At 57.5% G+C, this 22,636-nt stretch overlaps 1 protein-coding gene across 1 annotated transcript; it reads left to right on the forward strand.

Annotated features, from left to right (window-relative positions):
- The first annotated feature begins 9,870 nt into the window (after nucleotides 1–9,870).
- Nucleotides 9,871–12,929, forward strand: LOC121061044 (peripheral-type benzodiazepine receptor-associated protein 1-like). Its single transcript, XM_040539335.1, has one exon. The coding sequence runs from the start codon at nucleotides 10,590–10,592 to the stop codon at nucleotides 12,780–12,782; it is 2,193 nt and encodes a 730-aa protein (XP_040395269.1). The 5' UTR covers nucleotides 9,871–10,589; the 3' UTR covers nucleotides 12,783–12,929.
- The last annotated feature ends 9,707 nt before the right edge of the window (nucleotides 12,930–22,636 follow it).

The raw sequence follows: 22,636 nt of genomic DNA on the forward strand, positions 1-22,636 counted from the left end.
CTGGGTTGAATGCACTCCAGAATGCATTTTGCCCTCTTGGCTGCCAGGACTTGGCTGCTGGCTCACGCTGAGCCTGCTGTGGAGCTGCACCTCCAGAGCCCTTTTTGCTGAGCTGCTCTCCAGCCACTCGTCTCCCAGCCTGTGCTTGCATCCAGCATTACGCTGTCCCAGGTGCAGCACCTGGCATTTTCCTTTGTTGGACTTCATGCCGTTACTAATCTCCCAGTGTGCCAATCTATCTAGATCCTTCTGCAAAGCCTCTCAGCCCTCCACGGAGTCAACAGTGCCTCCCAGTTTAGTGTCATTGGCAAACTTGCTGAGGACCCATTCCTCTCCTGCACCTAGATCTTTGATAAACATGTTGAATGTAATTGGCCCTAGAATTGAGCCCTGGGGAAGACCGCTAGTGACTGGCCACCAGCCAGATGTAGCCCCACTCACTAAGAGACTTGAGGTTGCGCGCCAAGAAACGTTTCCCGCACTGGGACAAGAGGTTCCCAGCAGGCCCAACAGACCTCTCATTCGTACAGCAGGCCAGCATGTGTGAGTTGTGCGCTCAGTAGTGCCCAGATAATGATGGGGTGTGCCAGGCCCCCGTGTGCACTGCACCCTGTAAGGCTGGGCTGACTTGTGGTCACACTGAGGTCTGTTTGATGCCCTCTGCTAGCCCCACACACTGGTAAGCTGCCAAGCAGACATTCAGCAGGCATATTTGGCTTTGCTCCATCACTGTTTTCAGCAGTAAATCTATTGCTGCTTCTCTCTTATGAGTGAAGTGCATAATTCCTTTTGCAACACATGGACAAGCACAGATTTCTGAGCTGGGATTCTTGTTGCTGTTTTGTATCGCTCACAATGGGGTGCATCAAAAACCCAGCGGGCCACCAACTGCCCAGCAGCATCATGCAGTCAGCACCAGCCGTGCAGAATGTCTGCGCAGGCCCTTCCCCACTAATAAAAGGCCACAGTTTATCGGTAGGGTTATTGATAAAGGGCCACAGTTTATCGGTAGGGTTATTGATAAAGGGCCACAGTTTATTGGTAGGGTTAGAAGAGAAAGGGTCGTGGTGGGTGGCTTCCAAGGGCAGATGCCAGCCCTGGAGGAAGGATCCAGTGGAGGATGTCCCTCTTCAGCAGGACCGGGATGAGGAAGGCGAGCTGCAGGCCGCCAAAGGACAGCAGAAGTCTCCTGCAGAACAAAAGAAGGTTCAGATAGAGCCAGGGATAAATTTGTCTTAGCTCTTTCCAACCATCCTCTTTTAACCCTGCCATGGGACCCTGTGCCATGCTGGGAGCAACAGATGCCGCTCAGGATTGGGGTGAGGAACCTGCCTATCCCTCTTAGCTCTGTTGTACTTTGAGGGCCAACGGGGCCTGAAATCCACACCCCACCTGCTTCCCCAACCCAGGAAACAAAGAAATGCTGAAGCAGTTCATCCTGGAGAAGTCAAAAGCTGCCTAATGCCTAGGGAGCCACGACCTCCGAGAGCAACTCACCGCAGCCAAGTACTGATTCGGTGCCTCCTTGACGCCAACTGTTCATCCTACAGGACAAGGCGAAGCAGGGCCATGTGTTAGGGCACGTGAGACAGGGAAGGCATTGGGGGCGCTCAGACCCCCTCCCTCGTTCCCACTGAGGTGAATGGCCCCATGTCCTCGGGGGCCGAGTCCAGACCCTCCCCCCGCATATGGGTGACCTGTTCAGTGATAAACTGGAGCTGATTGATACGGCGGTGCACTGAGGGTTAAGAAGAAGTTTCTAGGCTCGGACGGGCTTACAGAGGGCTACGCATGATCAAAAGGAATGCACCAATCAGAAGTCTGTAACTACGCCCGCTAGCCGCGTGCAGCGCGTGTAGCTGGCTCAGAAAGCTATATAACGTCTGGCATTGGAATGGTAAAGGGACTCCATTTCTCAACTGTCTTGGAGTCTGTTTCCTCATTCCCTTCACCCGCAGGCCCACAGTAGGGGGATAGCTCTTACCAGCTGCGCAGCCACGATCTCCTGCATCGAAGTCTTGGGCAGCTCGGCCGCCTGCATCCTCTTCCCCCTGCTACAGACACCACAGAGTTTCTGGGCTGTGAGAAGAGACCTCGGCCAGGACTTCCCCCGTGACTGAGGTGGCCAGGAGGGGCTCAGGGTGCTGCCCAGCCTCTGCTGGAGCAGGGACGAGGCATCTCATTGTCCCAGCACGGCACAAACCCACACTCCCCCCCTGCACCCTCTGCCTCCTCTCTGCCCCGGGCCTTGGGGGTGCGGGGGGCTCTGACAAGAGGCTGGGAGCTGCTCACAGTCGTGCAGCATTGCTAAAAGGAGTCAAGAGTTGCTCAAAGATGCTTGGAGCTGCTTAGGAGAAGGCAAAGGGCTCTCCAGAGCAGCCATGAGGAGCTGAAAGGAGCCCCCAAACTGTCTGTGACACAGGTGCCTGGAAGCTGTAGAGATCCTCCCCACCATCTACCCCTGGCCGGGGTCAGGGCCCTGTCCCCACTCACCTGGCAGTTTGTGTTTTGAAAACCTCCTTTCTCTCCCGGAGGTGCTTAATCTCTTCCGTCAGTGCCTGGAGAAGCAAAGGACCAGGTTGTGAGACTATGCCACACATGCTTGGACGGGGCTTCACCCCCCCCCCCCAAACATGTTGATCTCCCCTCCCTCCTGCCCTCAGGACCTTGTTGATATTGGCTCTTTGGGCAACAGCCTCTTCCAGCTCTGCACGTCTCCGTTCGCACTGCAAAGCAACCGGGACACATTGCATGGAGTCAGGGTGGGAAAGGGCATCCCCAGTCTATCCCCAGGGCTCTGCAAGGCCAGGCCAGAACCAGGGTAGCAAGCACTAAGGCAGTCTGGGGATCGCACCGCTCCCCAGCAGCTCTGCCCTGCCCCTGTTGGATTTCTGCCTTTGGGTTACGGACCTTGAAGAACTCCTCCAGCACCGCTTCCAGATCAGCCCTTGCCTGAGCGACCTGTGCCAAGACCTCTGCCATGTTCTCGTGGCACCCCTGCGCACACTCCAGGGACTCCTCCGCACACTCCAGGGACCCCTTCGCAGCCTCTGCCTCCATGGCTTCACCTGCACATCACAAGCCAGCACAGCGTGAGGAGCATGGCCATGGGCTCAGCCTGCAGCGCCAGCAGCTCCCTATCCTTTGAGTCCTGCATCTCCGTCAGCTCCGGGTTGTGGGCCTACATGTGCTTCAAGACCCCTTCATTACCCCCCCTCGTGCCTGCACCTGCACCTGCACAGCGTGCACAGGGCTGCTCGACCCGTGGGCCTCTGTGAGGCCACCTCCAATGTCAGCATCCCACCCTGTGATGTTACCAGTGCCCACAGCCCCTGGGACCCCTTTCCTTTGCCCCCCCTGCCAGCCTCAGCAGCACACATGGCTGCCCCACACGGCCCTCCCTCGCGGCCCCAAGACAAGTAGAGGCCAGGCACTGCGCCGAGGCAGCTGGGGGGGGCTCCTGCCTGCCCCTCACCGCTTGCAGCCTCACACAGAGCCCTGTTCACCCCCTCGCCCGCCTGCGGGCTGTGCGGTCTCTGGGGAGGTTACTCTGCCCTCACCCTCTTCTCCCAATTTGGCGGCCTTCCCCTGCACGGCAGACATTGTATGGCTCGTCAGCACTCCCAAAAACCAGATGTAGCAGGACCGAGGCTCTCCTGCAGATAAGCTCCCCACCACAGGGAGCAGCCCTCTTTATACCCTTCGAGGCAGCTGTGTCACAATGACACACCATGGTGACATCATGGTGACATGGCCACTGCTGCCCACTGGGACATGGCTGTCACTTGACTTGCTCTTCATTACCACTCGCACACATGCAGGCAACCCCCCATCTGCTCAAGGTGCCGGCTGCCCCTTAATTTCCCCACAGCTGCTCCTCCCCTAAACATTGTGTCAGCCCTTTAGGATCCCACACGGCTTTTCCATTGCGTCCCACGAGGCGTCCCACCACTGGGCAGCCAGCTCCCCCCACAGTCAGAAGGGTGACCCGAGGGCCCACGGCGATGGGTTCCATGCCTGGGCAGTGGGGCTGGTGGCTCTGCTGGGACAGCCCCAGGAGGGACCGGGACAAGGTGCCCATTCTGCTGGAGTCCTTGGTTTGGGTTCCCGCTGCCATGGTGCCTTCCTGTGCCCCACTGGACTTGTGTGGGTGGGCCTTTGCTGGGCGGATGGCCCCTGCGATGGGCCTGGCAGGAGCCCGGCAGGGACTTGTCTGGGCTCCCCCTGACGCTGCCGTCCCTCTGAGCTCCTCGGTGGGTGAGCGTAGGAGCTCCCACCACACCACCCAGACCCTTCCCCATCATTCCCAGCCCCCTGGCGACTTTTTCAGTTGGGATCCAGCCACCCCCCTAGACCCTGCCTGGTCATACCATCCCCACCATGGTGGGTGTGGTGTCCTGGGTCTGCCTGGGATGGACTGGACTGCCTGGGATGGGCCCCACAGCAGCCCATACAGCACTATGCTCTGTACTTGTAGCTAGAACTGACTTGATATTGCACCAATGTGTTTTGTCTACCGCTGAGCCGTGCTGGCACAGCATCAGGCCTCCCACAGCGCCCTCCCTCTGCCACCCCCCAGCCCCAAATCCAGTCGGCTGGCTGTGAGCAAGAGGTGGGGAGGGGGCATTGCCAGGGCAGCTGACCCAAAAAGACCAAAGGGATAGTCCATACGGCGACGTCACACTCAGCAATAGAAGCTGTGGAAGGGGAGGGAGAAGGGGGAAGACACAAGGGACACAGATTCCTTGGTCAAGACCTTTATTTATTCCTCCGTTTCTTCTTTCTTCTCCTGCTGCAAAACGTCACTTCATCATCGCTATCCTGCAGGAGATCACGTAGCTCTGGAGGCACAGTTGTCACCAGGTCGTCGTCTGAAACTTCTTCCACCAAATTAGAGGGGACAAATCCTCTTGTGCCATCCGTCAGCTCTCCCACAAACCAGCCGTCTTCATCCATGTCTCCATAGACATAAATGAATTCTCCCGCAGTCAGAGGAAGCTCTTCTTCGGGGTGCTCATTAGGACCCTCAAAAGGATCGTAGCTATATCGAGCTAAAAATTTTCGAAGTTTTAGCAATTCTTGTCCCGAGGACTGCGGGATGAAGGACACATGCTCTGCTCCTGATTCTCCGTTCCCACCCTCAGGGCCCTCTTCACGGTTGCAAAGGTCATGGGACTGCTCTGCATAGGCCTGTGCTGTGGGAGAAGATGTCACCTGTGGTAGTCCTGAACCGATACGGTTGGATTTTTTTCTTTTTTTCTTGCTCAAGTTGCTGAGAGAGCAGCTCACATTGTTGACTTTGGTGCTGATACTGTTTCTCTAATTCTCTCAGCTGCGCTTGAGACACTTGCGCGTCTTCCTCATGTGTCCTCCTTTGCTCTGCCCAAGCCCTCTGCAAATGCTCAACTTCCTCTTTTTTCGTCTGCAGCAGTCGCTTTGTTTCCTCGAGGTCGTTCTCCTGTTGTTGCCTTCGTTCTGCCAGTTGTCTCATGGCTTTCAGTTCACAATCCAGATCTTTCAGTTGCGTTTGAAGATGTTTGGCCTCTCTGATGGCAGAACTTCGCTGCTCTGTCACTTGCACGAGTTCCCCCTTCAGAGCAGCGTTGTCAGATCGAACCTCCTCTATCCGCTCCTTCTGCCCACGGAGCTGAGAATTTTCTTCTGCGCGTCTGGCATTTTCATTTATCATCTCTGCTAGACGCACTTTCAGCTCCTCGTACCTTTTCTGCAGTCTTGAGCGTTCCTGATGCAGGTTCTTGTGAGGCCTAAGTTTTTTCCCAGCCTCGGTTTCCAATTGCCCTCTCTGCTGCTGGTCGACCTGCTCTGTCTTTGCAGCAGTCTTTCCAGATTTCAAGGCGATCTCTTTCAGTTGCCTGTCTTCTTCTTGCAGGTGCTTGGTAAGGAGGCCTAGCATATTAGTCTTCTGCTGGAGCCTCTCCACCTCCTCCCTCAGTTCCAGAGACCTTTTCTTCCTCAGAAGGCGGGTCTCCTCTTGAAGGACACTGCATTGCCTCTGCAGGTCCTCCAGGGCATGCTGCAGATGAGCTTTCTCCTCCAGCAGCTGGCTCTCTCCACTGCCAGGTGGACAGGCCTCTTGTTGCGCTGCGACCTGAACAGCCACGTCTGTGACCGCCCGCCCGCAGCTCTTCCCTTCTCCCTGGAGGTGAGCGTCTGTTAAGCTGGAGTGGGTTGTCTGCTGCCCTCCTCCACCAGCAGCACCAGATGCACCGGGGCGCTTCGAAGAGCAGGTCCCGGTGGTCCCTGTGCCCAGGCGAGTCTGCAGGCGGTGCCAGGCTGCAGCCCTGTCTTCGCTGTGGGAGGCAGGCGGCCGCCCCTCAGCCTGCTCCAGGATGTACTGCTGGAAGAGTTTTCTCTGCAGTTCCAGTTCATTCTGGAGGTTTAGGATGTGGGCGGTCTGCTTGCTGTCCTTCCGCCACTGGAGCTGCCTGTGGACCTCCTGCAGCTTGCTGCGGGCCTCGCTGCTGCTGCTGCAGCCGTGCTTCACCAGCTCCTCGGCCAGCTCCTGCTGCAGCTCCCGCGCCTGGCGGATGGCGTCGTCCCGCTGCTGTCGGAGCAGCTCCTGTGCCTGGCGCCACCTGGCCTCCTTCTCACGCAGCAGCTGACGGATCTCTGTTGCCCGCTGCTTCTGGCTCAGCTCCCACAGCTGCTGCAGCTCCCGTGCCCGTTGCTGCTCCCATCTGGAGCGTAGCTTCTCAGCCAGAAGCTGCCGCTCCTGCTCTGCTGTCTTCTTCATCTCACAGATTTCATCAGCAAAGCGGCGGTGCAGCTCCTGGGAGCGGAGACGCTCGGCCTCCAGCTGGGCCTGCAGCGCCTCCAGTTCCTGCGTGTGCTCCTCCCGCTGCACAGGCCTGCTGGGGGGTCGCGCTGGGCCCCGACGGGATGAGGGGTGACTGTAGGCCACGGGCCCCTGGCCCACACCACCCCGGATCATGGCTTAAGGAATGAGAATGCTGAACGGTCACCAAATGCCCCCCCAGCGCTCATCTGCGTGCGGAGGGAGCCGAGCCGCGGCGGGACGCGCCCGGCCAGCGAGGCCCTGACGGCGCCGCCGGGCCCAGCCTTGGGCCGCGCTCCCGGTCCCGGTCCGCTGAGGATCGCGGCCAGCGCCGCCGGGTCCGCCCGGAACGGGGGCGTCCCGCGGGGCTCCGTGGCCCGGGGCTCCCCGCCGCCGGGGGGGCCGCGAGACGCCATGGGGGCTCCGCACCCTGCGCCCGGCCCCGCCGGGACCCTTCTACGGGCCCCGCGCCGCCCGCCGCCGGTTTCCAAACCGACGGCGGCGGGGATTGGTCCCCGCGCGGCGCGGGGCCGGCCAATAGGAGGCTTCCCGACGCCGGCGGCGCTGTCGGGATTGGTCGGCGCCGCTCAAGCACCGCCCCTATCAGCCGCCCGGCAAGGAGTGGCCGACCACAGAGAGGAGGCGGCGGGCAGAGCGCCCCTGGGGACTGTGGGATAGCGGCGGACGCGGGACGGGCCCCGGCCCCGGTCCCGCTCCCGGTCCCGCTCCCGGCCCGCGGTGCCGGCCCCCGGTGCCGCCCCCGACAGCGCCGCCCCCGGGCTCCAGCCTTTATTTGCCGCTCAGGCGCGAACGGGGACGGCGGGGGGTAGCACCTGCCCCCCCCCCCGGGCTTTCCCGTCCTCGCCCCCCTCCCCGGGCCGTGACTTGGCTCCCGCAGAGCCGCCGTGCACGGGGCAGCGCTGAATAACGGGCCCGGTCCCCCTTCCAGCCCCCCCTCCCCCTCCCCGGGTGTCGGCACGGGGGAGGGCTCAGCCCCCAGCCCAGGCGCTGTGCAGACAGCCCAGCACCATGTAACCCACTCACAGTAGGCGCAGCCCCCAACCCACCCAAGGTGCCCCCCGCCAGCCAGCATGCCCCCCTCCAGGACAGCCCCCACCACACAGGAAGCCCCCCCCAGTATCGTCAGCTGGGGGTCCTGCCCGGGTGAGCGTGAAGCAGAGTGTGTTGGGACAATAAGCGAGAGGCAGGATGATGCAGATCGGGCTTTTAATGAGCAGCTCGCGGTGCAGCTGGCAGAACAGACAAGGCACTGGTACTCCCCCTCCTCCTCGCCCTCCACGCTGTCAGCCCCCGCCTCCTCGCAATCCTGCTCCAGGGCAGCTGACTTGCGGAAAACGGACTCCACAATCAGTAAGATTGTAAAGTATCACAGAATCATCTAGGTTGGAAGAGACCTCCAAGATCACCGAGTCCAAGCTCTGACCTAACACTAACAAGCCCTCCACTAAACCATATCGCTAAGCTCTGCATCTAAACGTCTTTTAAAGACCTCCAGGGATGGTGACTCAGCCGCTTCCCTGGGCAGCCCGTTCCAATGCCTAACAACCCTTTCGGTAAAGAAGTTCTTCTTAATACCCAACCTAAACCTCCCCTGGCGCAACTTTAGCCCATTCCCCCTTGTCCGGTCCCCAGGCACATGGGAGAACAGACCAACCCCCACCTCGCTACAGCCTCCTTTAACGTACTTATAGAGCGCGATACGGTCGCCCCTGAGCCTCCTCTTTTCCAGGCTGAACAATCCCAGCTCCCTCAGCCGCTCCTCGTAAGACTTGTTCTCCAGACCCCTCACCAGCTTCGTTGCCCTTCTCTGGACGTTTATTCGGAACTGGGCAGCACGGGGGGTTGTCTCAACAAAGTCGTGAGTCGTGCTCTCACGACGCGGCAACTTGCCATGGTTATATGCAATAAAGAGTTACATATGCATGAAGTTTCACAATAAGCCTCTACATATGCATAACCTGGGCCCGTTATTCAGCACTGCCCTGTGCATGGCAGCTCTGCGGGAGCCAAGTCACGGCCCCGGGGGGGGGAGGGAACGGGGAAGCCCTGGGGGGGGCCAGGTGCTGGCCGCGATCCTCAGCGGACCGGGACCGGGAGCGCGGCCCAAGGCTGGGCCCGGCGGCGCCGTCAGGGCCTCGCTGGCCGGGCGCGTCCCGTCGCGGCTCGGCTCCCTCCGCACGCAGATGAGCGCTGGGGGGGTACACACATACCTGAGGGGCCACGTGGGGCTGGGGGCACCCGGGGCACGCAGTCGGGGAGAACTGTGCTGTATGCAGTTCTGAGGACTGAATCCGGTTCTTGAGTACTGTGTCCAGTTCTGGGCTCCCCGGTACAGAACAGACAGGGATCTCCTGGAAAGAATCCAGCCCGGCCAGCCCGGCCCTGCCTCTGCTCTGCCTCCCGCCTGAGGGTGATGAAGGCTCTGCACCCCCACAGAGGGAGGAAGGCTTGTAGCTCGCAGGTCTTCCATTTTCCCTTTTTTAGAATGGGGGTTATGTTTCCCCTCCTCCAGTCAGTGGGAACTACTTAAACAGACTTCCACAACTTCTCATATATGATGGACAGTGGCTTAGCAAGTCCACCGGTTCCCTCAGGACCCATGGATGTAGCTCATCAGGTCCCATGGACTTGTGCACCTTCAGGTTCCTTAGATGGTCTTGAATCTGATCTTCTCCTACACTGGGCAGTTCTTCATTCTCCCAGTCCCTGGTTTTGCCTTCGGGGAGTTGGGCGGGGTGGCTGGAGCGCTTGCCGATGACAACCGAGGCAAAAAAGTTGCTGAGTGCCTCAGCCTCCTCCTGTCTCCTTCCAGAGGGGGCCCACATTTTCCCTGCTCTGCCTTTTATCACCGAGGTATCACTGAGCCACCAGTGACAACACAATCGTCTTTGCAAGCCACGTGTCTGCTCTGCTCCTGTCAGCACCTCATAGAATCATAGAATCCCTGAGGTTGGAGAAAACCTCCAAGATCATCAAGTCCAACCGTTAAGCTACCAGTGACTCAACCGCTTCCCTGGGCAGCCTGTTCCAACGCTTCACAGCTCTTTCAGTGAAGAAATATTTCTCCTCAACACCTGCAGTACGTTGAAGACATCGTCGTGTGGGGCAACACAGGAGAGGATGCTTTTGAGAAAGGGGAGAAAATAACACAATTTTGGATGGCTGCTTTTCTCATGTTAAACAGAATAAGGTGAAAGGATGTGCACTGGAAATGCATTTTTTAGGAATAAATTGGCAAGATGGATGTCATCAGATCCCTACGGATGTGATCAGTAAAAGAGCAGCTGTGAACCGGCCAACTAGCAAATGCTAATGGCTGTATAATGCTGTATGTCATCACTACCACGCTTCCCACACTAAAGGACAGACATGGTCCAGACCCATGAGCTGTGCCCATGCCTGAGGCCTCACAGACAGATTCTCGTTGTGCACCTGCGCGGGGGCTCCGTCTGCACTCGTTAACAACCCTTCGCATCCCTCCTCTGCACCCCTTGTGCTGAGGCTGTCGGGGTGTGTTTGGGCGGGCACACACCATGTAAGGCCATATGACGTCACCCCTCCTTTATGACGTCATCACCAGGACACTATATAAGGCCGCGCTCGCCCAGGCCGGGCCAGTGGCAGAGGCGACCTCTGCTGCTGCACGGTGCTGGGAGCCAGTGTCTGCTGAGGGCTCAGAGGCTGCTGTCCCTCAGAGGTCCAGGCCGTGCGATCGCTGGTGGCTATTGCTGGCAGCATTTGGTGACCGTTCAGCATTCTCATTCCTTAAGCCATGATCCGGGGTGGTGTGGGCCAGGGGCCCGTGGCGTACAGTCACCCCTCATCCCGTCGGGGCCCAGCGCGACCCCCCAGCAGGCCTGTGCAGCGGGAGGAGCACACGCAGGAACTGGAGGCGCTGCAGGCCCAGCTGGAGGCCGAGCGTCTCCGCTCCCAGGAGCTGCACCGCCGCTTTGCTGATGAAATCTGTGAGATGAAGAAGACAGCAGAGCAGGAGCGGCAGCTTCTGGCTGAGAAGCTACGCTCCAGATGGGAGCAGCAACGGGCACGGGAGCTGCAGCAGCTGTGGGAGCTGAGCCAGAAGCAGCGGGCAACAGAGATCCGTCAGCTGCTGCGTGAGAAGGAGGCCAGGTGGCGCCAGGCACAGGAGCTGCTCCGACAGCAGCGGGACGACGCCATCCGCCAGGCGCGGGAGCTGCAGCAGGAGCTGGCCGAGGAGCTGGTGAAGCACGGCTGCAGCAGCAGCAGCGAGGCCCGCAGCAAGCTGCAGGAGGTCCACAGGCAGCTCCAGTGGCGGAAGGACAGCAAGCAGACCGCCCACATCCTAAACCTCCAGAATGAGCTGGAACTGCAGAGAAAACTCTTCCAGCAGTACATCCTGGAGCAGGCTGAGGGGCGGCCGCCTGCCTCCCACAGCGAAGACAGGGCTGCAGCCTGGCACCGCCTGCAGACTCGCCTGGGCACAGGGACCACCGGGACCTGCTCTTCGAAGCGCCCCGGTGCATCTGGTGCTGCTGGTGGAGGAGGGCAGCAGACAACCCACTCCAGCTTCAAAGACGCTCACCTCCAGGGAGAAGGGAAGAGCTGCGGGCGGGCGGTCACAGACGTGGCTGTTCAGGTCGCAGCGCAACAAGAGGCCTGTCCACCTGGCAGTGGAGAGAGCCAGCTGCTGGAGGAGAAAGCTCATCTGCAGCATGCCCTGGAGGACCTGCAGAGGCAATGCAGTGTCCTTCAAGAGGAGACCCGCCTTCTGAGGAAGAAAAGGTCTCTGGAACTGAGGGAGGAGGTGGAGAGGCTCCAGCAGAAGACTAATATGCTAGGCCTCCTTACCAAGCACCTGCAAGAAGAAGACAGGCAACTGAAAGAGATCGCCTTGAAATCTGGAAAGACTGCTGCAAAGACAGAGCAGGTCGACCAGCAGCAGAGAGGGCAATTGGAAACCGAGGCTGGGAAAAAACTTAGGCCTCACAAGAACCTGCATCAGGAACGCTCAAGACTGCAGAAAAGGTACGAGGAGCTGAAAGTGCGTCTAGCAGAGATGATAAATGAAAATGCCAGACACGCAGAAGAAAATTCTCAGCTCCGTGGGCAGAAGGAGCGGATAGAGGAGGTTCGGTCTGACAACGCTGCTCTGAAGGGGGAACTCGTGCAAGTGACAGAGCAGCGAAGTTCTGCCATCAGAGAGGCCAGACATCTTCAAACGCAACTGAAAGATCTGGATTGTGAACTGAAAGCCATGAGACAACTGGCAGAACGAAGGCAACAACAGGAGAACGACCTCGAGGAAACAAAGCGACTGCTGCAGACGAAAAAAGAGGAAGTTGAGCATTTGCAGAGGGCTTGGGCAGAGCAAAGGAGGACACATGAGGAAGACGCGCAAGTGTCTCAAGCGCAGCTGAGAGAATTAGAGAAACAGTATCAGCACCAAAGTCAACAATGTGAGCTGCTCTCTCAGCAACTTGAGCAAGAAAAAAGAAAAAAATCCAACCGTATCGGTTCAGGACTACCACAGGTGACATCTTCTCCCACAGCACAGGCCTATGCAGAGCAGTCCCATGACCTTTGCAACCGTGAAGAGGGCCCTGAGGGTGGGAACGGAGAATCAGGAGCGGAGCATGTGTCCTTCATCCCGCAGTCCTCGGGACAAGAATTGCTAAAACTTCGAAAATTTTTAGCTCGATATAGCTACGATCCTTTTGAGGGTCCTAATGAGCACCCCGAAGAAGAGCTTCCTCTGACTGCGGGAGAATTCATTTATGTCTATGGAGACATGGATGAAGACGGCTGGTTTGTGGGAGAGCTGACGGATGGCACAAGAGGATTTGTCCCCTCTAATTTGGTGGAAGAAGTTTCAGACGACGACCTGGTGACAACTGTGCCTCCAGAGCTACGTGATCTCCTGCAGGATAGCGATGATGAAGTGACGTTTTGCAGCAGGAGAAGAAAGAAGAAACGGAGGAATAAATAAAGGTCTTGACCAAGGAATCTGTGTCCCTTGTGTCTTCCCCCTTCTCCCTCCCCTTCCACAGCTTCTATTGCTGAGTGTGACGTCGCCGTATGGACTATCCCTTTGGTCTTTTTGGGTCAGCTGCCCTGGCAATGCCCCCTCCCCACCTCTTGCTCACAGCCAGCCGACTGGATTTGGGGCTGGGGGGTGGCAGAGGGAGGGCGCTGTGGGAGGCCTGATGCTGTGCCAGCACGGCTCAGCGGTAGACAAAACACATTGGTGCAATATCAAGTCAGTTCTAGCTACAAGTACAGAGCATAGTGCTGTATGGGCTGCTGTGGGGCCCATCCCAGGCAGTCCAGTCCATCCCAGGCAGACCCAGGACACCACACCCACCATGGTGGGGATGGTATGACCAGGCAGGGTCTAGGGGGGTGGCTGGATCCCAACTGAAAAAGTCGCCAGGGGGCTGGGAATGATGGGGAAGGGTCTGGGTGGTGTGGTGGGAGCTCCTACGCTCACCCACCGAGGAGCTCAGAGGGACGGCAGCGTCAGGGGGAGCCCAGACAAGTCCCTGCCGGGCTCCTGCCAGGCCCATCGCAGGGGCCATCCGCCCAGCAAAGGCCCACCCACACAAGTCCAGTGGGGCACAGGAAGGCACCATGGCAGCGGGAACCCAAACCAAGGACTCCAGCAGAATGGGCACCTTGTCCCGGTCCCTCCTGGGGCTGTCCCAGCAGAGCCACCAGCCCCACTGCCCAGGCATGGAACCCATCGCCGTGGGCCCTCGGGTCACCCTTCTGACTGTGGGGGGAGCTGGCTGCCCAGTGGTGGGACGCCTCGTGGGACGCAATGGAAAAGCCGTGTGGGATCCTAAAGGGCTGACACAATGTTTAGGGGAGGAGCAGCTGTGGGGAAATTAAGGGGCAGCCGGCACCTTGAGCAGATGGGGGGTTGCCTGCATGTGTGCGAGTGGTAATGAAGAGCAAGTCAAGTGAGCAAGCAGCATGAGTGTTCTCCAAGGGATGTCAGCTCTGCGCGTGCATGCGCCGGTGAATCTCTAGGGGTGAGAGCACAGCGTGGCCAGCTCCACACCTCGGTTTGGAGCATCCTTTTTCCTTCATTCTTGGTCACAATGGTGACCATGACTCTGCTTTACCTGGCTTGTGGAAAGGCTGCTCAGCCTGTAACTTGTGAAGCTTCTGCTCCCTGCTACGAGCTGCTTGGCTTTCCAGTTTCCCCTTTGGACCAACGGCCCAGGTGGGCTCGGGGCAGCGGTCTGTGCCAGCTGTGACGGATTTCACATCATCGCTGCTTCTGGAAGCCTGCTGCAGGCCCACCATGCCTGCTGCCGCCATCGTTCACCCAGCTCTGCCACAAGCACCTTGTTTCTCCTCAGGTGTGGCCTCGGGTGAGCTGTCCCCTCCTGGCTGCCTGCAGGAGAGCTTCAGGGGCCTCAAAGAGAAGGCTCTGCTGGGCTCCGCTGTCACTTTGCCCTTTGGAACAAAAGCGCAAACCTGCGCTACAACACCGCCGTCGTGCAGCCATCTGGGAGCACAACCAACAGGCTCCCTGAGAAGAGAATCCCCCGTGCCCCCCAGCGTGCCCCCCATTTTCACTCGCATGTGCCCCCACTCCCATATGTCCCCCTTTCCCCTCACTATTTCAACTCCCATGTCCCCACCAGTAGTTTTCCAAATTGAATGATATTCTGTGTTTTTGGTTAATTCCTACAACATATTTCAGTCCGTTTTCAGCAAGTCAATGGAGGATGGCATCTGGTTTAGTAACAGTTCTAGTTTTCCCTTTCCTTGTTTTTCTCACCTTTCAGCTGAGGCCAATAGCATTTGAAGTTACCTATTTTCTGTCTCTAGTTTCTCTTGGTTTTCCTTTTCAAATTCCAGTGATTTTTTTAGCACCTCCTTTTCTGATCTTAATGCAGCATATTCTACATCTGCAATTCTCCCAGGGGAGAAATTGCACAAGAAATTCTAAGGCATTTAGGTTTTGAAGTTTTAAAGGGTCAGAGATAGTTAAGTACTGAAAGGAAGTGACTTGTAGAAAATGGACTCCACAATCAGTAAGACTGTAAAGTAGGTATGTTTATTCAGCACTGGGCAGCACGGCGGGGGGGGGGGGGGGGTAGTCCCACCAAAATCATGTGCACCTGACGCGGCAATTCGCCATGGTTATATGCAGTAAAGACTTACATACGCATGACGTTTCACAATGCGCCTATACATAGTCATAACCCGTCCCCGCTTCATATTAAAATTAGTTCCAAGGAGTCATTTCCATAAACTCCTCCCATCTGTGCTTGCACAGTGTATTCTGGTGGTGGGCGCTGGGGGTCGTGGGGATGAAGGTTGGTGACTCTTCCTCGTCACCGCTAGTTGACCTCTTGTCTTTGCACAGACTCAGTTGCTCCTTGGCTCTTGTCCATCTGCAGGACCAGTTTCTACCAGTTTCTTAAGACAGGCTCACTCTCTTATTAGGAGACTGACCTTGGTAAGGGGCCCAAGGCTTCTTGCTTTAGTTAATTTGCACAACGCACCATAGTTAGCAAAGACACTAAGTAGCATCCTAGTTTAATGCTGTCAGCGCTCTATCTCTACTTGATAAGATTCTCCTAACTCCCTCTCTCAGAAGGAAGATATTTGCCAACTCCCAGAACCCCAAAGTGTTCATGAATTAAGAACTTTCCTGGGAATGGTGGGATGGTGCCGCATGTGGATTCCTAATTAGGGACTGATGATGAAACCTTTATATGAATTGTTGAAGTTATCCAAGGGCTCCCTTCAGTGGACCAATGGAAGTCAGAATCTGCTTTCACCTGTGAAAGGCAGTCTGCAGCCCTCGGTTTCCTGACACAGTGCTTGGGGTAATACAAGCAAGCAGCATCATACTTTTCCAAACAATTGGATCCAGTAAGTCAGGGATAGCCTGGATGCTTGAGAGCAGTGGCTGCTACAGTATTGTTAATACAAGAGGCCTGGAGGTTCACCATGGGACAGAAAATAACTGTTTATGTTCCGGACACGGTAACTATAGTATTGGACTGATAGACCAAGTTTACATGAAGAAAAACAATTGAGGAGGTCTATTCAAGTAGACCCTACCTGAAGGACTCCCCTTGGCAACACCCAGATTGGGAATTGTATATGGATGGTAGCAGTTTTACGAAGGAATGAAAAAGAGTATCTGGATATGCAGTCACTACTATTGAGACAGTAGTGGAAGCTCAAACATTGCCTGCCAGCACATCTGCCCAGAAGGCCGAATTAATTGCTCTCACTTGAGCTTTGTAGTTAAGCAAAGACAAATACATAAACATCTGGAATGGTTCAAAATACACCTTTGGAGTAGTCCATGAGCATGGAGCCATTTGGAAAGAGAGGGGACTACATTGGGAAAGAGAGAGGACTACTGTCTGCACAAGAGACAGAGATAAAGCATAAATAAGAAATTTTGAGTTTACTTGAAAGTATACAAATCCCTGTTGCTGTAGCTAATAGGCATTGTAAAGCTTACCAATAGTGGTGAACCACCCAAGAAAGAGGAAATAAGCTGGCTGATTTAGCCGCAAAATGGGCTGCAGAAAAAGCAAGATTTAAGAATAATTAAAACTTTAAAAATTAAAACTTTAAAAGTGGAAAAATGGGAGAATGGATGGGCAGTTACACCCTATTCTCTTATGAATAGTGAAAGAAGAACACAATGCTGTGCACTGGGGAAATAGAAAATTTGCTAAAGCACTTGCAGAGGTCAGTTATTAGCAGGAATATGGTAGAGACTATTAGGCCAGTCACAGAGAGGTGTGAAATATGTTGTAGGAATTAACCAAAAACGCAGAATGTCATTCAGTTTGGAAAACTACTGGGGGCAGGAACCTGGAAAGTACTGGCAAATAGACTTTACTGAATTGCCAAGAAAATGGGGGGGGGCGGGCCTAAAGTTTTTGTAGTCCTTGTGGACACATATACAGGTTGTCCTGGGGCTTTTCCGTGTCGTACCAGTAAGGCAACAAAAGTAGTAAAAGCTCTGTTAAAAGAGATAATACCGGGATTTGGAATTCCTTAGGGAATGTTATCAGATAAAGTCCACATTTTATTAGGACTGTGCGCATGTGCACATTTGTAGTAGTCCCGCCAAAGTCGTGCGCACCTGATGGGGCAACTTGCCCAAACGCTCATCTGCGTGCGGAGGGAGCCGAGCCGCGGCGGGACGCGCCCGGCCAGCGAGGCCCTGACGGCGCCGCCGGGCCCAGCCTTGGGCCGCGCTCCCGGTCCCGGTCCGCTGAGGATCGCGGCCAGCGCCGCCGGGTCCGCCCGGAACGGGGGCGTCCCGCGGGGCTCCGTGGCCCGGGGCTCCCCGCCGCCGGGGGGGCCGCGAGACGCCATGGGGGCTCCGCACCCTGCGCCCGGCCCCGCCGGGACCCTTCTACGGGCCCCGCGCCGCCCGCCGCCGGTTTCCAAACCGACGGCGGCGGGGATTGGTCCCCGCGCGGCGCGGGGCCGGCCAATAGGAGGCTTCCCGACGCCGGCGGCGCTGTCGGGATTGGTCGGCGCCGCTCAAGCACCGCCCCTATCAGCCGCCCGGCAAGGAGTGGCCGACCACAGAGAGGAGGCGGCGGGCAGAGCGCCCCCTGGGGACTGTGGGATAGCGGCGGACGCGGGACGGGCCCCGGCCCCGGTCCCGCTCCCGGCCCGCGGTGCCGGCCCCCGGTGCCGCCCCCGACAGCGCCGCCCCCGGGCTCCAGCCTTTATTTGCCGCTCAGGCGCGAACGGGGACGGCGGGGGGTAGCACCTGCCCCCCCCCCCCGGGCTTTCCCGTCCTCGCCCCCCTCCCCGGGCCGTGACTTGGCTCCCGCAGAGCCGCCGTGCACGGGGCAGCGCTGAATAACGGGCCCGGGCCCCCTTCCAGCCCCCCCTCCCCCTCCCCGGGTGTCGGCACGGGGGAGGGCTCAGCCCCCAGCCCAGGCGCTGTGCAGACAGCCCAGCACCATGTAACCCACTCACAGTAGGCGCAGCCCCCAACCCACCCAAGGTGCCCCCCGCCAGCCAGCATCCCCCCCTCCAGGACAGCCCCCACCACACAGGAAGCCCCCCCCAGTATCGTCAGCTGGGGGTCCTGCCCGGGTGAGCGTGAAGCAGAGTGTGTTGGGACAATAAGCGAGAGGCAGGATGATGCAGATCGGGCTTTTAATGAGCAGCTCGCGGTGCAGCTGGCAGAACAGACAAGGCACTGGTACTCCCCCTCCTCCTCGCCCTCCACGCTGTCAGCCCCCGCCTCCTCGCAATCCTGCTCCAGGGCAGCTGACTTGCGGAAAACGGACTCCACAATCAGTAAGATTGTAAAGTATCACAGAATCATCTAGGTTGGAAGAGACCTCCAAGATCACCGAGTCCAACCTCTGACCTAACACTAACAAGCCCTCCACTAAACCATATCGCTAAGCTCTGCATCTAAACGTCTTTTAAAGACCTCCAGGGATGGTGACTCAGTCGCTTCCCTGGGCAGCCCGTTCCAATGCCTAACAACCCTTTCGGTAAAGAAGTTCTTCTTAATACCCAACCTAAACCTCCCCTGGCGCAACTTTAGCCCATTCCCCCTTGTCCGGTCCCCAGGCACATGGGAGAACAGACCAACCCCCACCTCGCTACAGCCTCCTTTAACGTACTTATAGAGCGCAATACGGTCGCCCCTGAGCCTCCTCTTTTCCAGGCTGAACAATCCCAGCTCCCTCAGCCGCTCCTCGTAAGACTTGTTCTCCAGACCCCTCACCAGCTTCGTTGCCCTTCTCTGGACGTTTATTCGGAACTGGGCAGCACGGGGGGTTGTCTCAACAAAGTCGTGAGTCGTGCTCTCACGACGCGGCAACTTGCCATGGTTATATGCAATAAAGAGTTACATATGCATGAAGTTTCACAATAAGCCTCTACATATGCATAACCTGGGCCCGTTGTTCAGCACTGCCCTGTGCATGGCAGCTCTGCGGGAGCCAAGTCACGGGCCCGGGGGGGGGGGGGACGGGGAAGCCCTGGGGGGGGCCAGGTGCTGGCCGCGATCCTCAGCGGACCGGGACCGGGAGCGCGGCCCAAGGCTGGGCCCGGCGGCGCCGTCAGGGCCTCGCTGGCCGGGCGCGTCCCGTCGCGGCTCGGCTCCCTCCGCACGCAGATGAGCGCTGGGGGGGTACACACATACCTGAGGGGCCACGTGGGGCTGGGGGCACCCGGGGCACGCAGTCGGGGAGAACTGTGCTGTATGCAGTTCTGAGGACTGAATCCGGTTCTTGAGTACTGTGTCCAGTTCTGGGCTCCCCGGTACAGAACAGACAGGGATCTCCTGGAAAGAATCCAGCCCGGCCAGCCCGGCCCTGCCTCTGCTCTGCCTCCCGCCTGAGGGTGATGAAGGCTCTGCACCCCCACAGAGGGAGGAAGGCTTGTAGCTCGCAGGTCTTCCATTTTCCCTTTTTTAGAATGGGGGTTATGTTTCCCCTCCTCCAGTCAGTGGGAACTACTTAAACAGACTTCCACAACTTCTCATATATGATGGACAGTGGCTTAGCAAGTCCACCGGTTCCCTCAGGACCCATGGATGTAGCTCATCAGGTCCCATGGACTTGTGCACCTTCAGGTTCCTTAGATGGTCTTGAATCTGATCTTCTCCTACACTGGGCAGTTCTTCATTCTCCCAGTCCCTGGTTTTGCCTTCGGGGAGTTGGGCGGGGTGGCTGGAGCGCTTGCCGATGACAACCGAGGCAAAAAAGTTGCTGAGTGCCTCAGCCTCCTCCTGTCTCCTTCCAGAGGGGGCCCACATTTTCCCTGCTCTGCCTTTTATCACCGAGGTATCACTGAGCCACCAGTGACAACACAATCGTCTTTGCAAGCCACGTGTCTGCTCTGCTCCTGTCAGCACCTCATAGAATCATAGAATCCCTGAGGTTGGAGAAAACCTCCAAGATCATCAAGTCCAACCGTTAAGCTACCAGTGACTCAACCGCTTCCCTGGGCAGCCTGTTCCAACGCTTCACAGCTCTTTCAGTGAAGAAATATTTCTCCTCAACACCTGCAGTACGTTGAAGACATCGTCGTGTGGGGCAACACAGGAGAGGATGCTTTTGAGAAAGGGGAGAAAATAACACAATTTTGGATGGCTGCTTTTCTCATGTTAAACAGAATAAGGTGAAAGGATGTGCACTGGAAATGCATTTTTTAGGAATAAATTGGCAAGATGGATGTCATCAGATCCCTACGGATGTGATCAGTAAAAGAGCAGCTGTGAACCGGCCAACTAGCAAATGCTAATGGCTGTATAATGCTGTATGTCATCACTACCACGCTTCCCACACTAAAGGACAGACATGGTCCAGACCCATGAGCTGTGCCCATGCCTGAGGCCTCACAGACAGATTCTCGTTGTGCACCTGCGCGGGGGCTCCGTCTGCACTCGTTAACAACCCTTCGCATCCCTCCTCTGCACCCCTTGTGCTGAGGCTGTCGGGGTGTGTTTGGGCGGGCACACACCATGTAAGGCCATATGACGTCACCCCTCCTTTATGACGTCATCACCAGGACACTATATAAGGCCGCGCTCGCCCAGGCCGGGCCAGTGGCAGAGGCGACCTCTGCTGCTGCACGGTGCTGGGAGCCAGTGTCTGCTGAGGGCTCAGAGGCTGCTGTCCCTCAGAGGTCCAGGCCGTGCGATCGCTGGTGGCTATTGCTGGCAGCATTTGGTGACCGTTCAGCATTCTCATTCCTTAAGCCATGATCCGGGGTGGTGTGGGCCAGGGGCCCGTGGCGTACAGTCACCCCTCATCCCGTCGGGGCCCAGCGCGACCCCCCAGCAGGCCTGTGCAGCGGGAGGAGCACACGCAGGAACTGGAGGCGCTGCAGGCCCAGCTGGAGGCCGAGCGTCTCCGCTCCCAGGAGCTGCACCGCCGCTTTGCTGATGAAATCTGTGAGATGAAGAAGACAGCAGAGCAGGAGCGGCAGCTTCTGGCTGAGAAGCTACGCTCCAGATGGGAGCAGCAACGGGCACGGGAGCTGCAGCAGCTGTGGGAGCTGAGCCAGAAGCAGCGGGCAACAGAGATCCGTCAGCTGCTGCGTGAGAAGGAGGCCAGGTGGCGCCAGGCACAGGAGCTGCTCCGACAGCAGCGGGACGACGCCATCCGCCAGGCGCGGGAGCTGCAGCAGGAGCTGGCCGAGGAGCTGGTGAAGCACGGCTGCAGCAGCAGCAGCGAGGCCCGCAGCAAGCTGCAGGAGGTCCACAGGCAGCTCCAGTGGCGGAAGGACAGCAAGCAGACCGCCCACATCCTAAACCTCCAGAATGAGCTGGAACTGCAGAGAAAACTCTTCCAGCAGTACATCCTGGAGCAGGCTGAGGGGCGGCCGCCTGCCTCCCACAGCGAAGACAGGGCTGCAGCCTGGCACCGCCTGCAGACTCGCCTGGGCACAGGGACCACCGGGACCTGCTCTTCGAAGCGCCCCGGTGCATCTGGTGCTGCTGGTGGAGGAGGGCAGCAGACAACCCACTCCAGCTTCAAAGACGCTCACCTCCAGGGAGAAGGGAAGAGCTGCGGGCGGGCGGTCACAGACGTGGCTGTTCAGGTCGCAGCGCAACAAGAGGCCTGTCCACCTGGCAGTGGAGAGAGCCAGCTGCTGGAGGAGAAAGCTCATCTGCAGCATGCCCTGGAGGACCTGCAGAGGCAATGCAGTGTCCTTCAAGAGGAGACCCGCCTTCTGAGGAAGAAAAGGTCTCTGGAACTGAGGGAGGAGGTGGAGAGGCTCCAGCAGAAGACTAATATGCTAGGCCTCCTTACCAAGCACCTGCAAGAAGAAGACAGGCAACTGAAAGAGATCGCCTTGAAATCTGGAAAGACTGCTGCAAAGACAGAGCAGGTCGACCAGCAGCAGAGAGGGCAATTGGAAACCGAGGCTGGGAAAAAACTTAGGCCTCACAAGAACCTGCATCAGGAACGCTCAAGACTGCAGAAAAGGTACGAGGAGCTGAAAGTGCGTCTAGCAGAGATGATAAATGAAAATGCCAGACGCGCAGAAGAAAATTCTCAGCTCCGTGGGCAGAAGGAGCGGATAGAGGAGGTTCGGTCTGACAACGCTGCTCTGAAGGGGGAACTCGTGCAAGTGACAGAGCAGCGAAGTTCTGCCATCAGAGAGGCCAAACATCTTCAAACGCAACTGAAAGATCTGGATTGTGAACTGAAAGCCATGAGACAACTGGCAGAACGAAGGCAACAACAGGAGAACGACCTCGAGGAAACAAAGCGACTGCTGCAGACGAAAAAAGAGGAAGTTGAGCATTTGCAGAGGGCTTGGGCAGAGCAAAGGAGGACACATGAGGAAGACGCGCAAGTGTCTCAAGCGCAGCTGAGAGAATTAGAGAAACAGTATCAGCACCAAAGTCAACAATGTGAGCTGCTCTCTCAGCAACTTGAGCAAGAAAAAAGAAAAAAATCCAACCGTATCGGTTCAGGACTACCACAGGTGACATCTTCTCCCACAGCACAGGCCTATGCAGAGCAGTCCCATGACCTTTGCAACCGTGAAGAGGGCCCTGTGGGTGGGAACGGAGAATCAGGAGCGGAGCATGTGTCCTTCATCCCGCAGTCCTCGGGACAAGAATTGCTAAAACTTCGAAAATTTTTAGCTCGATATAGCTACGATCCTTTTGAGGGTCCTAATGAGCACCCCGAAGAAGAGCTTCCTCTGACTGCGGGAGAATTCATTTATGTCTATGGAGACATGGATGAAGACGGCTGGTTTGTGGGAGAGCTGACGGATGGCACAAGAGGATTTGTCCCCTCTAATTTGGTGGAAGAAGTTTCAGACGACGACCTGGTGACAACTGTGCCTCCA

This window comes from Cygnus olor, chromosome 29 (assembly GCF_009769625.2).
Source record: "Cygnus olor isolate bCygOlo1 chromosome 29, bCygOlo1.pri.v2, whole genome shotgun sequence".
In the NCBI taxonomy this organism is placed as follows: domain Eukaryota; kingdom Metazoa; phylum Chordata; class Aves; order Anseriformes; family Anatidae; genus Cygnus; species Cygnus olor.

Excerpts from the sequence above, each read along its gene's own strand:
- LOC121061044 (XM_040539335.1), top strand. The coding sequence starts at position 10,590 with ATGATCCGGGGTGGTGTGGGCCAGGGGCCCGTGGCGTACAGTCACCCC.